Raw genomic sequence first — 17886 nt, forward strand, 5'->3', positions numbered from 1 at the left:
ATATATATATATATATATATATATATATATATATAGTTTGAAATCAGAACAGACACTGCTCTAAATATAAAGCATTCAAACTGACATTCTCCGGTCTCGAAAATAGATCCTCTACTCCATTACGCTTAAAACAGATTTAGAAAGGTGACGCTTAATGTTAACTATTTCAACCTACCTAATATACCACCAACCAGACAGTTAACCCACCAGCCAGCCCGCCAGCCAGTAACCCAGCCAACGAGTCAACCAGCCACACAGACAGGCAGTTACTCATTCATCTTGTCACTCAGTTGTGTTGGCCAACCACCCAACCAAACAACATGGAAGTCGGTTAGATGTATGTAAAGATCAAAATAGATAAAAAGTTAGGTGTGAAAAGCGAGGATGTGGAGCTGTGTTCTGTGTTAGACCCTCGTAAAGATTTGGATGTAGAAAGAGCTAAGCACAACTAGAATACGATAACATAATCGCAAGAGTGAAGATTTGCATACACTACACATACAAACACACACACACACACTCACAAACACACACACATACATACACACACTAGCACACACGCACACACAGAAACACACACATAGTATATTTTATTATAAGTGTGTATATATGTGAGCATGGGTCCACCGTCAAAAACCGCGTGTGTGTGTGTCTGTATCTGTGTGTTCGTGTGTGTATGTGTGTGTTGTATGTATATGTGTGCGCGTATGTGTGTATATATCTATGTATAATGAAATTATCAAGATAATCAACACGAGTTAAAATAAATTGAAAATAAAAAAGAAAATTATTGCACTGATAAGTATATGATAAAGTTCCATGATAAAAAGTTTGAGGTTCATATATGCATCATAAAAAATTCTTTCATCTTTTATACCGGTTTCACGTTTTTAAAGATAATCTTGACTATGTTGTAGTCTCGTGACCAAGTGTTGTCGCCAGCATCAAAAGATATAATAAATGAATGTCGATATAATAATAACAAGGGCTAGAATAATTGAATGGCGTTTATACTATCAAGGGGGAGGGGGTAAAAAATATCGTGTTCTCGTGCAAGACACTAAATTACTTGTTGCGTGAGAATAATAAGCTGTTAACGAGTAAAATGGCATCAGATGATTAATTCTACAATGAAATGATCTCCCAATTACAGGGATTCAATGTTTCTCGGCATGAATGCCTAGAAAATTCAGCTGAAGCTACTTTAGTTCTCATTACCGTTCCAGATTTTTGTGGAAAACCATATTAACATCAAAGATAACATATTTATTTTAGAGAATAAATTTCGATCTTTCAAGCATTCATTTTTCTTCAATATATTCTGATAATTTTTCCGCATAATTTTACCGTTTCTAGTCTATAATCCAAAACAATCATTAAATATAAATTTCTTACATCAACAGATAGAAGATTTACTTTTCATTTGTCATTTTCAGAAGATAATTTAATATATCTTGGTCGAATCTAAATTAATGGAACCTTTGCAAGTTCCACTTCAGCGTTTTGTGAAGTTTAGTAAGCTAAGGGAAATACAAGATATGCATTTCAGATCATATTTCGTATGTGTATTTCGTGTGCAAGATTCTTGATGTGGATACGTGTGTTGAAAGAAATACAATTAAACCTCGGGAGAGGCATTATGCCGGTAATAAATGCACGCACTGGTTCAGTCCTTTATTAATTTATATAGTTTTTTGTTAAATTATTTCATTGCACTCTTGCAATCTCTTCAGTAACTTGTCTCTCCACTTCCATTTATTTTGAATATATGATCTAGCGTTGTTTTGGCGTTGTTTCGAAACTGTTTGGTATGAGCATGTGAGTGTGTGCAAGCTCGTATGTGTGCACGCTCATATGTGTGCACGCACTTATGTGTTCGTGCTTATATGTAAGTATGTGCGTCCATATGTGTGTTTGTAAAAAACAACGCCAGATCATATATTCAAAATAAATGGAAGTGGAGAGACAAGTTACTGAAGAGATTGCAAGAGTGCAATGAAATAATTTAACAAAAAACTATATAAATTAATAAAGGACTGAACCAGTGCGTGTGTTTATTACCGGCATAATGCCTCTCCCAAGGTTTAATTGCATTTAAAATCAGTTATAATCATATTTTTACCGTTTAATTCTTTTCAGTACAAGGATAACAAGATTGTAAGCTTTTCATTATATTCTACTGGTTGTAGTTTTTATCCTTTAAGGTATTATATATTGTCCTCTAGCTTAAATAAAACAATTATTTTGCACTACTCACTGTAGACGTGGCTGTGTGGTAAAAGGCTTGCTTCCCAACCACATAGTTCTGGGTTCAGACCTATTGCGTGGCACCTTGGGCAAGTGTCTTCTACTACAACCTCGGGCCAACCAAAGCCTTGTGAATGGATTTGGTAGCCGGACACTGAAAGAAACGTGTCGTACATATGTGCGGGTTTGTACCCAACCACTGCTTGACAACCGATGTTGGTTTGTTTACGTCCTGTAACTTAACAGTTCGACAAGAGGCCGACAGAATTATACAAAGCTTTACAAAATGTCCTGGGGGTCGATTCTTTCGACTAAATCCACCAATGCGGTGCTCTAGCATGGCCGCATTATGAGTAAATGATTAAAAAGAAACTTTAAAAGGTATCCATTGAAATAACTACAGTCCCATTTCCGGTTTCTTTAATTATCAATTCAGTTGTTTTGCTTTCCACAACTGCTGATGTTTGACTTAATTAATTAACAAGCAGTTTATTCGTACCTTTTGAAGATGAATAACTGTTTATATTTCTTAACAGCCATTTCATCATCATTATTCTAACGAAACTAATCTTCACTGAGTCGCAGTTTTCAACAAAATTCTGAGACATCGTCCTTCATTTTATTCATTCAATCTTCGAGCTGTGGAGGCCAATTTTACTCTTTTACTTGTTTCAGTCATTTGACTGTGACCATGCTGGAGCACCGCCTTTAGTCGAGCAAATCGACCCCAGGACTTATTCTTTGTAAGCCTAGAACTTATTCTATCGGTCACTTTTGCCGAACCGCGAAGTTACGGGGACGTAAACACACCAGCATCGGTTGTCAAACGATGTTGAGGGGACAAGCACAGGCACACAAACACACACACACACACACACACACACACACACATATATATATATATATATATATATATATATATATATATATATATATATATATAAATACATATATACGACGGGCTTCTTTCAGTTTCCGTCTACCAAATTCACTCACAAGGCTTTGGTCGGCTCGAGGCTATAGTAGAAGGCACTTGCCCAAAGTGCCACGTAGTGGGAATGAACCCAGAACCATGTGGATCGTAAGCAAGCTACTTACCACACAGCCACTCATGCACCTATAATTATTATATAGATTTTTTTTTTTATCTTTTCTATTGCTTGTTTCAGTCATTGGAATGCGGCCATACTAGAGCACCGCCTTGAGGTGATTAATTGAGCAAATCGAATCTAGAGATTATTTTGAAGTGTGGTTCTTATTCTATCGGATCACTTTTGCCGAAACGCTAATTCACGGGGACCTGAACGAAACAGCACTGGTTGTCAATTGATGTTGGTTGGGAGAAACAAACATGATACAAATGCGAAGATACACACACACACACACACACACGCGCGCGCACACACACACACACACACACACACACACACACAGATGAATACATACACGACCGGTTTCCACACGGTTTCTGCTTACGAAATTCATTGACAAGGCATTGGTCAGCTCAGGGTTATAGTAGAAGACACTTGTCCATGATATCACGCGGTGAGGTTGAGCCAGGAAGTATATGGTTACAAAGCAAGCTTCTTAATCACGCAGCCATAATGTCTTCTATGATAAATTCATTTTATTCCCCTTTGTTTCTCTTGTTTGTTTCGTGGCATCGGTTTCTCTGTTCTTCTGGATAGGGCTTAATACACGGTTATCATGAAAGCGTGGGTCTGAATTGTGATTACTTCAAACTCCATTAGTGTAATCTGTACTCGATTTTATAATTTAATTAATGCACTTTCCGATTCTATATTCCTTGGACGAGATTCAAAGTTATTGCGTTGATTATTTCTTACTTAAGGCGAAAAGTTGTGGTTTCTATCTTTGACATTATTTTTTTTCTTATAACTATTTATAATACAAGTTTATATTTAGTACAACTGACGTAAGTAAATTAAAACCGCTTTTCTACTTCAAAAACAACCAACAAACACGAAAGGATATTGGAAAAAAAAAACATAATTTGGCTGATACTGATTAAGGTTAAACTTATAATTTGGAGAAATGGTTTTACTGATATGTCTGCAGAAAGCCAAGTCATAAAGGATGAGAGAGAGAGAGAGAGAGAGTAAGCTATCTCGTAGTGAATACTAAAATTAATTTTTTTGTAGGCGAAATCATCAATAAAAAATAAATACCAGATCCACATTTTGATAAAAATATTAAAATTAGAACATTTAAGAATTTTCTTGACAGTGTGGTCTATTATAGTTGTTTTTATTTTAGTAAAAGTTACATACGCTCAACAGCTTTCTATGTTATAGTACAGGTATGAGTTGTTCTTCCTGATCTGATAATGAATGGTTTTCTTTCGTGGTATTCTTCTGGATAATTACAATGCGATCTTTTTAAGAATTATATAAACGTTTCTGAAGAAAGTTTTTCACTTATGTTCTTCAGGAATAAGTTGACGAAATTGCATTTCCATTTTGTTCCATTTTAAATTTGACCTCATACTTGCAAAACTATTTATCGCGATGACAAGAGTTCGATTCTTCATTGGCTTAATTTGCGCAGTATTTGTCTCCATCTTTCCTTTTGCTGAATTCAATATGCATTTGTCTATGAAATGAAAAACGAATGACCGTTGAATGAGATGCCGTGCAGCATGTCTCGACTCTGCGCGATCCAAAATCAAATCCGAGCTACTATCATTAGAACACCGCCCCCACCCCCACCCACTTTACTCTTTTACTTATTTCAGTCATTTGACTGCGGTCATGCTGGAGCACCGCCTTTAGTCGAACAAATCGACCCCAGGACTTATTCTTTGTAAGCCTAGTGCTTATTCTATCGGGCACTTTTGCCGAAACGCTAATTTACAGGGACGTAAACACAACAGCATCGGTTGTCAAAGCGATATTGGCGAGACAAACCCAGACACACAAACATATACATACATATATACATACACGACAGACTTCTTTCAGTTTCCGTCTACCAAATCCACTCACAAGGCTTTGGTCGGCCCGAGGCTATAGCAGAAGATACCATGTGGTTGGTAATCCAAAATTTTAAAAAATGGAATGGAATTGAGAAGTCCTTAAATACACGTCAAAATATTTCAACTGAATACTCTTTTTACCAGTATACAAACGATAGGATAGGGTGAATATATATATGTGTGTGTGTGTGTGTGTGCGAGCGTACAGACAGAAAGAGAGAGATATATATTTATAAATGTATACATATATATACATACATATGTATTATCGTGTATACATACACACACACACACACACACATGTATGTATAATCGTCTGTATACGTGTGTATGTGTGCATTATATCTTATACACACAGAAGCATATCATAAAGAAATTTGCGTGATTCACATGAACAAAAAGAACAAAAGTTGACAAAAAAGTGAAAAATAACAAAAGAAAACGTATTCAACCCACAAGTTAACTTGATGTAATGCATAGCTATATATCTAAGCGCACGGATAACTTAGACATTCTTCAGAGAATTTTGGCAAACTCCATGGAGGGTTTTGTTGAAATCAGGAAACAAGATAATATTTCGGTGAATGCTCTCAAACCATGAGAGCTTTCATGGTTGGAAAGCACTCATGTCTTTCAAACAATGAGTTTGAAAGTGTCTAATGTTTGATATAGAAAAACCGACTCCTTTAGAAGCTGCAATGATGGAAGATAAATCTCATCTCATCTAGGTCGTCCCATGGGACGCCCCAAAGCTGTTTCTACATGTTTTCCCTATTTCTCTCGATCTTCTATAATTGTTCTCAGCTCTTGTTCTCAGCTCTTCCACACCAGTATCCTCCAGCAAGTTGTCGATATAGCTCATCTTCCTCCTTCCTCTCTTGGTTCTTCCTTCTGTTGGTTACCAGAGCACTAGCTTGTTAGCAATTTCATCGGTATGTCTGATGCAGTGTCCAGCTAGCCTCATCCTTCTATGCTGTATCTTCAATGTTACTTTTGGTAGTCCCTGGTACAAGTGTCGGCAGGAGACATTGAATGCCATTCTAAGTATCCTTATATAATAACCGTCCAACTGTGAGCGTCCATGTTTCAGCTCCGTATAGAAGAACAGACTCCACTGTTGCCAGAAACACCCTCACTTTCAATTTTCTTGCTAACTTTGAACTCCATATCTTTCTCAATTTATGGTATGTGCCCCAGGCAAGAGCTTTCCTTGCTACGATGTCTCTTTCAGTACTTTGCGTCCACATACCAAGGTATTTAAAGGAAAGTAGATGATAGGCGTGGTTGTGTGACAAGAAGCTCGCTTCCCAACCGCATGATTCCGGTTCAGCCCCACTGTATAGCACCTTGGACAAATGTCTTCTACTATGGTCTCGGGTTTTCCAAAGCCTTGTGAGTGGATTTTGTAAACGGAAATTGAAAGAAGCCCGTCGTGCGTGCATTTGCGCATGTGTGTGTGTGTGTGTGTGTGTGTGTATGCGCGCCTTTCAGTTTGTACCCCACAACCACTTGACAACCGGTGCTGGTGTATATACGACCCCCGTAACTTAACGGTTCGGCAAAAGGGTTTGATAAAATAAGTACCAAGCTTTAAAAATTGTGCTGGGGTCGATTCCTTCGACTAAAATTCTTCAAGTCGGTGCCCCAGTATTGCTGCCGTCTAATGACTGAAACAAGTAAAAAATATAAAATAAAAGATGAAAATTGTTGCTGTCGTTGTTGTTGTTGTTGTTTTTGTTTTTGGTTAGTTCCAAGTCCATTGGAAGTAAAGTCGGACGAAATGACGCTATGCATTTTGTCCGACGTTCAAACAACTCTGCTAGCTCGCCACCTTAACACGTAAATGCCGGTTTCAAATTTTGGCACTAGGCCTGCAATTTCCAGAGAGGGAAAACTTAATCTATTGAACCCGAAAGGTTAAAAGGCAAAGTTGACTTCAGCAGAATTTGAACTCTGAACGTAGAAACGGACGAAATGCCGTTGAGCATTTCGTCCGGCCTGAACACGTAAACTGATTTTAATATTAGTTTCATTTGACAATATTTGATCCGGAACCTTTTACGTATTGAAGAGATCAAACTGAAGTATCTAATTACTTATGCATTCTAAAGCTAATTTCGTCTTCCTTTGAACTCAGTACATGACTTTTATATTTGCTATTTCATACTCAGGTTAATAGACACAAAAGTGAATGCGCGTATGATGTGCGCACGATGAGTCTATGATGTTCGTCCGTATTTCTGTGTGGCGAGGGAGGTGTAACAATATATAAGGAAAGAAATTAATTAAGATCAAGTGTGATGTCTATACCGAATTTTCTAATTACTTTTGCATTAATATTAATTAGTTTCTTCTTTGAAGCTACTATTCTTTCAGAAGTCAGTTTCAGATCCTGCCGCTCTTAGACCGTTCGTTCGAGAACCTTCTCTCTTAAATCTGAGCTCATTTTCCTTGACAAACACTATAAAAGTAAGGTAGATATTAAAGATGTCCGGAAATTCGACCTTTCTTACTGATTCTGTATAAGAAATAGCATTGAATAATTCTTTCTGTAATCGCTAACCTCTGAGTGTGTGTGTTTGTGTGTATGTTACTCTGTGTGTGTGTTACTGTGTATGCTTGTTACTGTGTGTGTGTGTTACTCTGTATGTGTGTGTGTTACTCTGTGTGTGTGTGTGTGTGTGTGCGTGTGTGTGTGAGTCTGGTACCAGCAAACCGAGATTTTAGATAGTTACTTTACGGCCGGAGTATTGTAAGATCGAATCTTCTTGTCGGTCAAAAGATACAACTGTCATTTGCTTCCTAATGTGTATGTGTGCGTGTGTGCGCGCGCGTATGTGTGTGTGTGTGTGTGTGCGTGTGTATTTGTGTATGTGTGTGTGTGCGTATGATATTGATTTCAGTCTTTAAACTTCAGCCGTGCTGGGGCATCGGGATGAAGAATTTTAGTACATTTTCCTTCTCATTAAAAGCCCGGTACTTATATCGGTGTCTTTTGCCGAACTGCTACGTTACGGAGGCGTAAACACACCAATACGAGTTGTCAAGCAGTGCTGGGGCAAAAATACAGACACAAAGACAAACACATGCACACAGTCACGTACACGCACACACACACACACACATAGTGATAGACACTATGGCCTGTAGGTAGAATGTAAGAAGATACTCTTATACCAGAGATCTGCAACAAAAGGGATTCCGCTAAAGGAACCCAGGGCCATGTGCTGTGTTAAACATAGTATTTTTTTTTTACACGATGTGGTGTGTTAAACAGAATATTAAACCATGTGGTGGTGTTAAACAGAGTATTACAGGATGTTATAGAGTTTAACACCACTACATGGTGGTGGTGTTGAATGAGCACGTGGTTTTGTGGTTAGAGTACTCTAAGACCGTGGGTTCGATTCTTGGCGGTATGTTGCGTCTTTGAGCAAGACACTTTATTTCATGTTGCTCCTGTTAACTCAGCTGGCAAAATTGAGTTGTGCCTGTATTTCAATGGGCCAGCCTTGTCACACTCTGTGTCACACTGAATCCCCTTCAGAACTACGTTTAGAATACAGTTCTCAGCCACTTGCACGTTAAGTTCAAGAGCAGGCTGTTCCGTTGATCGGATCAACTGGAACCCTCGTCGCAGTAGCGTTTTAAGTATACTACTAGATTTGCAGTTTTACGACAGTGTGGGAAATGTATTATACAATAGAATCTCGTAGTACAAGCGCACCATTGTACAAGTAATTTGCTATACAAGCCGAGAATCGTGCGAATTTTTGGCTTGAAGTACGAGTGGAAATCCGCAGTACGAGCACACAAATTGTCCCATCTTTAAGGTAATTCAGTTAATAAAACCAGTTTACATATTTCTTTTGCATTCTCTTTTTTTATAATTGTCATTTTACATTTTACTTGTAACTACATCTTTTCTATTTTAAAATCCATAAAAAATTATTTTTGAGTGGTTTTGGGTGCCTGGAACGGATTAATTATATTTCAGTTAATTTGAATGGGAAAATGATATGTAAAACGAGTAAATCGTAAGACGAGCTCGGTCATAGAACGAATTATATTCGTATTGCGAGGTATCACTGTATTTTGATATATTTTACAGATCCATCGAAATTATGTCTAGTGGCCGCTTCTATCGACAATAAACTCTCCATATAAAAATATGCATTGAACTAAAAATCAATATTCAACAGACACTGAGATAAAAGTCAGAATAAATTATAACTAAACAATGGTCTGTTATCTCCTCATTATCGTTTAACAGATTAGATTCTTTTGATACATATATCGATAAAATTTGAACATTCGTTATTGATAGATATAAGCGTATCTTCATTGACAATACAACTCTATTTATTCAGCAGAGATTTAAAATCGAGTCTGCTTTTACGCGTTACCAAGTTTTTAAGTGGCTAACATTTACATTCAAATATTTACTGTCTGCAAACAACGAGGAACAATATTCGTTGATTAGATTTAATAAACTATCCACGATCTAATGCCGAAGGTTTCAATGAAGCACAACTTAACAAATATTTTTTTCCCTTAAATTTACCTTGTTAGGGGACACACGTTCCAGGCATATATCGTGTCACACACAAATACACGCACATATGTACAAGAATCACATGCGTAAACACATAGGGAACAGTGTATATATATATATATATATATATATATATATGCTCCCACATACACACACATACACACACACATCTATATATATTCCGACGAGGCAGCCCATAGCGCAACTCAGTCTCTGATGTTAACTGTTTTTTGTTTTTTTTATTAAAGCTACAGCTTTGAATCTGCTCAGGATTATCTCTCTTTAGTATTTCTCATTGATGAAGGCGAAGTAGGGAATCCGGCGGAATTTGAACTCAGAACATAACGGCAGACGAAATATCGCTAAGCATTTCGCCCGACGTGTTAACGTTTCTTATTTCTTTATTGCCCACGAGGGGCTAAACATAGAGGGGACAAATAAGGACAGACAGACGAATTAAGTCGATTACATCGACCCTAGCGCGTAACTGGTAGTCATTCAATCGACCCCGAAAGAATGAAGGGCAAAGTCGACCTCGGCGGAATTTGAACTCAGAACGTAGCGGCAGACGAAATATCGCTAAGCATTTCGCCCGGCGTGCTAACGTTTCTGCCAGCTCGCCGCCTTGAAGTTTAATGAAATATTAACGATTATTGGGTATATACAAATGAGAAGTTTCTTTGTGTTTAAATCTATTTTAAGATATCTTTTGCCAATTTTTATCTTTATCATTCTTTTATCTTTTCTTATATTGTTCTCTCATTAGACTGCGGCCATGCTGGGGCACCGCCTTGAAGAAGTTTTATCTGAATGAATCGACCCTAGTACTTAATTTTTCAAAGCCTAGTACTTATTCTATCGTTTTTTCTTTTTTTTTTTTTCAGGCAGAACCGCTAACTTACAAGGGCGTAAACACACTAGCAACAGTTGTCAAGCGGAAGCTGGGACAAACACAGACACAAAGACACCTCACCATCTGCCAATTCTACTCACAAGGCGTTGGTTGGCTGAAGGCTAAGATAGAAGGCACACTTACCCAGAGTGCCACACAGTGATAATGAACCCGGAACGATGCGGTTGGGAAGCAAGCTTCTTACCACACAGCCACCCTGCACCTATTCATTACGAGTTTGTACAAATATCAAAAATTAGATTGACTAGTTGAAGTATAAATTTTGTATATATTTGTATTTCCCTTGGTAACAAAACTATACTTTCAAAACTACCTGTCAGATGACAGTTTAGTTTAGTTCAAATATATATAAAGAAAATAATATTTATGAATATGAGAAAAGAGTTTGAAATCATCAGTTCAACTGAATAATCAATAAAGTGGTCCTGATAAAACCGGCCCAAACCGACCCATACTAGTCAAAACAAAGCCACGTTAACGGCACTTTGATATTTTACTGTTGACTCGAGTATATTACTGGTATTTACACTGTTAATACTTGACTGATAAAACTCAGAATGGAAAATAAGGATGTAAAGTGACGCAATCCAATACTGCACGACATTCTATCCCCCGTTTTACATAATCCTGCTGACCCCTTGTTGTATATATATTTCTGGGACAATTTCTTTCATTGACACACGGTAACTAATATATAGAGGAGGGTCGGTGCCGATTCAATCGATATTATATAGTATTGATTTTTTTTTACATAAGTACAATGTTTCAAATTTTTGAGATAGATCTAGTCAGTTGTAACGATTTTATTTTATCGATCCTGGCTGAGCATTCCGTCGGTTAACGACGATGAGTGTTCCAGTTGATCCGATCAATAGAACAACCTGCGAGTGAAATTAACGTGCGAGTGACTGAACACTCCACAGGTACGCGTACCCTTAACATCGTTCTTAGGGTAATTCAGCGTGGCACACAGAATGTCACAAAGCTGGACCTTTTGAAATACAGGTACAACTCATTTTTGCCAGCTGAATGGACTGGAACAATGTAATAAAGTGTCTTACTCAAGGGCACAACGCGCCACCGGGAATGGAACTCACCATCTCACGATCGTGAGCCAAATGCACTAACCACTCAGCCCGCACCTTCACTATCGACTCTAGAAGTAAGACTGAAAAAGTCAACTTCGGCTGCATTCGAAAACAAATCATAAAGGGAAATAACCTAATATTAAACGACATTTTATTATCCACTTCACGTGTTTTTCTCCCAATCACCCCTTCCTTTATTGGAAATATTTGTGACAAATTTCTGTATAGACATAAGGAAACTAATTTAGGAAGGAGATGATCAATACAGTATATTGTCGATTTAATCGATACGATATTGCATTGATTTCCCTTATAGGTATAGTTTCAAATTTTTAAGATTGGTCTACTCAATTATTACCGACTTTATTTTATCGATCCCTTAATGAGTAAATCACAACTTTGAGGGTTATAGCTAAATACTGCAAACTACTTTTTCCGACCTTTATCGGTTTCCGACAGACTAGCGACTATATAATATTAATAAGTAATAATTTTTAAGGCGACGAGCTGGTAGAACCTTCAGCAGACTGCACAAAATATTACGCGGTATTTCGTCCGTCCTTGTGCTCTGAGCCCAAATACCGCCCAGGTCGACTTTACTTTTCATCCGTTCGGGATCGATAAAATAATTACCAATTAGCTGAGCATTGGAGTCGATGTAATCGACTGACTCCACTCCTCTGAAATTGCTGGCCTTGTGCCAAAATTTAAAACCGGTAATTAACAGTTGTTATATGGAAGTCGTTAGAGCATTGGGGAAATGTTTTACGGTAATTGTATCAGCTTTACGTTCCGATGTCTAATCCCACTGATGGCAATTTTGCTCTGTATTCTTCCGGGGTCGATAGAATAAGTAGCGTCAGTGAAGAACTAAGTTCTAAATAAGCAACTGCTTCCCCCGCTACCTCCATTTCTGCCTTGTCTCGTGTAAGAAATTATTTGATAAACGTTGGGGGTGAGCGAAAGCGCGTGATCTAGTGGTTTGTGTGTTGCACTCACGATCGTAAGATTGTGGTTTCGATTCCATGACCTTGCAGTAGGTTGTGTTCTTGAGCAGAACATTTCCTTTCACGTTGCTCTAGCTGCAGAGGAATAATTCTCCGACGAACTGGCGTCCTCTTCAGGGGGAATGTAGTGATCTTGGGCATTTATACGCCGTGGAAACAGGGTAACCGGCCTTATGTACCCCAAGGCTTGAGACACCAACATCCAGATGCTGAAGATGATAACTGAAGGTAAATAAGCAACACTTACGCAGGCGATATAGCAATAAAAATAACAATAACTACAGCAGTCGTTTGGTAGAATTGATAGAGCGACGGACCAAGTACTAAGTGGCAGAGCTTAGTTATATGTCTTTCCATTCAGAGTTCAAATCTCGACGAGGTCGGTAAAATAAGAGTACCGTTTAGTTACTACAGTGGATCTTATGGCCTTCTATTCTGTCGTAGAATTCATATCTTCTTATTTAAGTGAGACATCGAGAGTAATTCTTTTTCTAGTATAGGAACACAGCTTGAAATTTTGGGGCAAGGGGATAATCGATTACTTCAACCCCAGGGCTTAGTTGGTAGTTATTTTATTAAGGACGAAAGGCAAAGTCGACGTTGGGGGAATTTGAACTCGGAAAGTAAAAACAGACGAAATGCGGTTAAGCATTTTTCCCTGTATTTTAATGATTCTGCCAACTCGCCACATGAGACATAAATAAAAAAAAAATAACAACACACTCAGAGGAAAGGTTTTTTAAAATCGTTTTTATTAACAGTTTATCTTTATCGCAAGACATTACAGCAAAAAACCAACTTCTAAACTAACAAACAAACAATTGAGAAAAAACAATAACAAAAAAACTGTTGAACAAAATTTAGAAATGCTACAAATGGACGTAGCTTTTCATTACAAACGTTCTATTAAGCTTACATTCATTCATGCACACATACGTGCATCACACACACCACGTTCAGACACGCGCCACTCGCACGCGTATCTTTATACACACATACATACATATATACATACATACATACATATATATATACATACATACATATATATATACATACATACATATATATATACATACATACATATATATATACATATATATATATATATAGATAGATATAGATATATATGTACATGCATATATACACACATATACACATTGGGTCTAATAGTCAAGGCGCTTGGCGAGGAGTTGCAATATAGACTCCGCCAGCACCCGAGTTAACAATTTTGCTTGGGAAGAACGGAAGTTGTTTCTTTTTAGAGCGAATGTTGTTGTAAATACCACTGAATCTAAATATTCTGATTGCTATTGTTGCTGTTGTTTGGTATCTAGATTCTAAAGTAGAATCAATATAAAAACGGAAACGAATAGATATATAGATATATATTATGTGCATAGGAAATAGCATACTAGCAGATTTACCACCTATTAAAATATCTTACATACCTTGTATACTCGTATACAAACACATCCACTCTCATATATATATATATATATATATTCGCAATCATGCACGCATATATACTTTAATAATAGATTATTGGTTGTTATTTTAATTTTTTTGTAGATATTTTTAAAAATATATCTCTGGTTACATTCACACGTATTATTGGATTAGTATACTAACTACTAACAGTTATAGACAATGGTAAAACTAAATTTTACTTATCATCTTTAGTTGATATCACCACGATCTATTATGCGCTATAGTTGTACACAGGTATAAACACACACACGATTATATTGATATGAAGAGAGAAAGAAGGAGAAAAATAATAGAATTGAATACTGAATGAACGAGGAAGATTGAACCGCTAAACAGGATTAAGAATTCTTCAAACACTACTACAATTGCATCGTATCAAAAACAGACGATAGATGTATGAAGAGGTTTTGTATGCATACGCACGCACACACGCACGCACGCATATGTGCACATACACATATATTATAACAGTTAAAAAAAAAAAGCATCCAGTATTGTTATGAAGTTAAGCAAAATTATTTGATATATTTTTTAGGAGAAAAATAAACAAACATTGTGTTAAAGAATATATATTGAAAGTAAACTATGCAGTGATAGATATTTATAGACTAAATATTAAATGTTATATAGAGTGCATTAAGAAACATTAACTAAAACGATAGAAAAATGTGAGAAAGTTCGTTTGAAATTTAGATATGTTGTTGTAATTGGATCAAGCACTACAGAAACCAGGTCGTTTTTCAGACTGAATATTTCTGTATCAGAATAATTAAGCGTGCGTTTTCACATCGTTGAGGACTAACATATAAAGTATGTGTGGCAGGAAAAGAAAAGATGAAGGAGAGGAAAAAAAATGAAAAAAGAAGCCAAATCATTGTTGTTATGATCAGTGTCGGAAACTACCGACCTTTTCCAATGATTTGGTCGCACATCCGAGGGACGTATTCGCCATGTTCGTCATCATCAGTATACATGTTTGGGACGATATCAACTTCAGTTACACATTGTCGACTATTTTGACATAGACAAGTGAACTGGTATTTCAAGGCTTCACCAAGTGCTCTATTCACGTAGACTTTAGCACATACAGCTCCATCGGTTGCACATACCACCTAGGAAAAAATGAATAAATAAAGAACATTACTGATATTAAGGTACAAACAATTTTACATTTAATATGGTTTCAAAATTTGGCACAAGATCAGCAGTTTTGAGGTTGTGGGTGTTCAAATGGTACTTATTTTATCGACCCCGAAAGACGAAAGGCCATGTCAACCTTGACAGAATTTGAACCCAGAACTTAAAGAACCAGAATAAATGCTACTAAGCATTTTGTTCGACTCGCTTAACAATTTTACCAGCACGCCGATATAACATTGCCATTAATATACATAATGGATGAAACCAGTGTTACCCGGTCCATTAATCGCTTCACCACGATAACGGTTTCAAATTTTGGCACAAGGCCAGCAATTTCTGGGCTGGGAGTAACTCGAATACATCCTCGGCGACATTTGAACCAGGAACGTAAAGACGGTCGAAATGCAGCTGAGCATTTTGCCCGGCGTCCTACCAATTCTGCCAGCTCGCCGCCTTACTCCATAACAATATTAAACTTCAAAGGACACACGTTCTCCTTGTTTGTCTGTATTACGACCATTTCCAGAGGAAAGAGACAAACAATAAAAGACAAAAGAGAGCAAAAGACCTGAAAATGTGAACAACTCAGAGTGCCATATTGTGATAAGTTACCACTTATTCTCTATATTGTTGTTATTGTTTTGATTACTCAAGCTCAAGTTTTCTTTCAGTTCTATATTTAAGAGATGAGGAATTATGTACATTATTTACATTTGACGGATATTTGTCCTCATCTTGTTTGTTGTTAACACGTTTCAGCTGATATACCCTCCAGCCTTCATCAGGCGTCTTGGAGAAATTTCGAACCTGGGTTCTCATTCCTAAGGTATTTTTCGATATCATCATCATTATTATTATTATTATTATTATTATTGTTATTATTATTATTATTATTATTATTATTATTATTATTATTCAGGTCACTGCCTGGAATCTAACTCGGAATCTTGGAGGTTAGTAGCCCGCGCTCTTAACCACTACACCATATGCCCATGGGCATATGACGTAGGGTGGAGGGTATATCAGCCGAAACGTTGTGTTAACAACAAACAAGATGAGGACAAATATCCGTCAAATGTAAATAATGTACAAGTTTGCTTTGATCAAACAGGCCTACGATGAATAGCATTTCAGCAGCGACTATACTGTTTCTTAGGAATAGCCACAATTACATTATTTTATGTGTCTTTCCCGAATTTAAGTCGGTAGTGCATGATTTTTAAGGGGTTTTGAATACTATTTTTTGCTAGTTAAGTCATCACAAAGATGGCTTGACTATTATCCTTCAGAAATGTGGATTCTTCATTCGACTAAGCAGAATGACAGAATACTGCAAGTACTTGAATGATAGAACTCAGCTAGATGCTCGTTTATACTTGAAGCCAGACAATAACAACAATATTCCTTTGAATATTGTTGTGTCGACGCTCCCAAGCGAAGAAGTAGGATCGCCCGAGACATATAAATAAAGGTAGTCTAGCCGTGGTAGGTGAGTTTGAGTAGCTGTTGAGTAGCAGTCGGTCAGTGGTTGAGTAGAGATCATCCGAAGGTGCTAGATAGCAGTAGCTTGAGACATAACAAATATATTTCTATACATTTCGCCTGTTCAAACATAAAGAATAAAATGTAAGCTACAGTCGTTGTACGTACCTTTTTACAGCGATATTCATAGATCCAGAGGTTATTTCGTTTCTCCCAACCTCTGAGGTAGAAAATGTTGTTCTTGCATCTGCATCTCTCCTCTCTCATATGGATATGCCAGCCATTAACCTCAGTCTCCATCAAAGCAGCAACTTCGTCGTCATTGCAAATCCTTTCAGGCATTATAGGACCACACAATTTGTACTGAACTATCATGTCCACTACACAAATAAGAGAAATCAAGAAAAGAAATGCATAAATATTGGCTGAAAACGAATGAACAGTGCAATGCGTGTAATATAAGCGTATGATGGTTTGTGATAGAGTCACAAGGTCGGCAATCCTCGTAGGAGATGTCTAATCGACTAAATCGATATTTAGTTGTACTTGAATTGTATTCAATGTATCGACCCCGGAGAGATTAAAATCGGAGTTGATCTCGCCGTGAATTTTGTTTATCATATTCTTTACTCTTTTACACTTTTACTTGTTTCAAAACATTAATGAGATGAAATGGATGATAAATATGATGGTATAATGAGAGAAGGCAAAAGCCGCCCGCCGAACTTTGCTTCTCTATAACACTGTTCTTTATAAAATTAAATTTTCACATTGAGGCTATGAACCTCGTACATAAAAAGTCATAAATTAAGGTATTTGCCTCTTACGATTTTTCATTACACAATATGAGGCTCTCGTCCTCTTAGGTTTTTTCGCCCGATATAGCCTTCGCTTCTCTCAAGCAAAACGATGGGTCTGGGTCGGGCCACTTTTCAATACTGAATTCGCCGAGGGGGAAGGAATTCACC

At 37.2% G+C, this 17886-nt stretch overlaps 1 protein-coding gene across 1 annotated transcript in view; it reads right to left on the minus strand.

Moving 5' to 3' along the window:
- Positions 1-13535: 13535 nt before the first annotated feature.
- The window catches only part of LOC106882494 (uncharacterized), a 5980-nt gene continuing 1629 nt past the window's right edge, over positions 13536-17886 (minus strand). Inside the window, exons 2-3 of the mRNA XM_014933189.2 lie at positions 17087-17298; positions 13536-15408 (exon numbers count right to left, since the gene is read on the minus strand). Of these exons, the coding sequence (XP_014788675.1) occupies positions 15196-15408; positions 17087-17298 (425 nt within the window). The 3' untranslated portion in view covers positions 13536-15195. The remainder of the gene's footprint in view (positions 15409-17086; positions 17299-17886) is intronic.

This window comes from Octopus bimaculoides, chromosome 3 (genome assembly GCF_001194135.2).
Source record: "Octopus bimaculoides isolate UCB-OBI-ISO-001 chromosome 3, ASM119413v2, whole genome shotgun sequence".
Taxonomy (NCBI): Eukaryota; Metazoa; Mollusca; class Cephalopoda; order Octopoda; family Octopodidae; genus Octopus; species Octopus bimaculoides.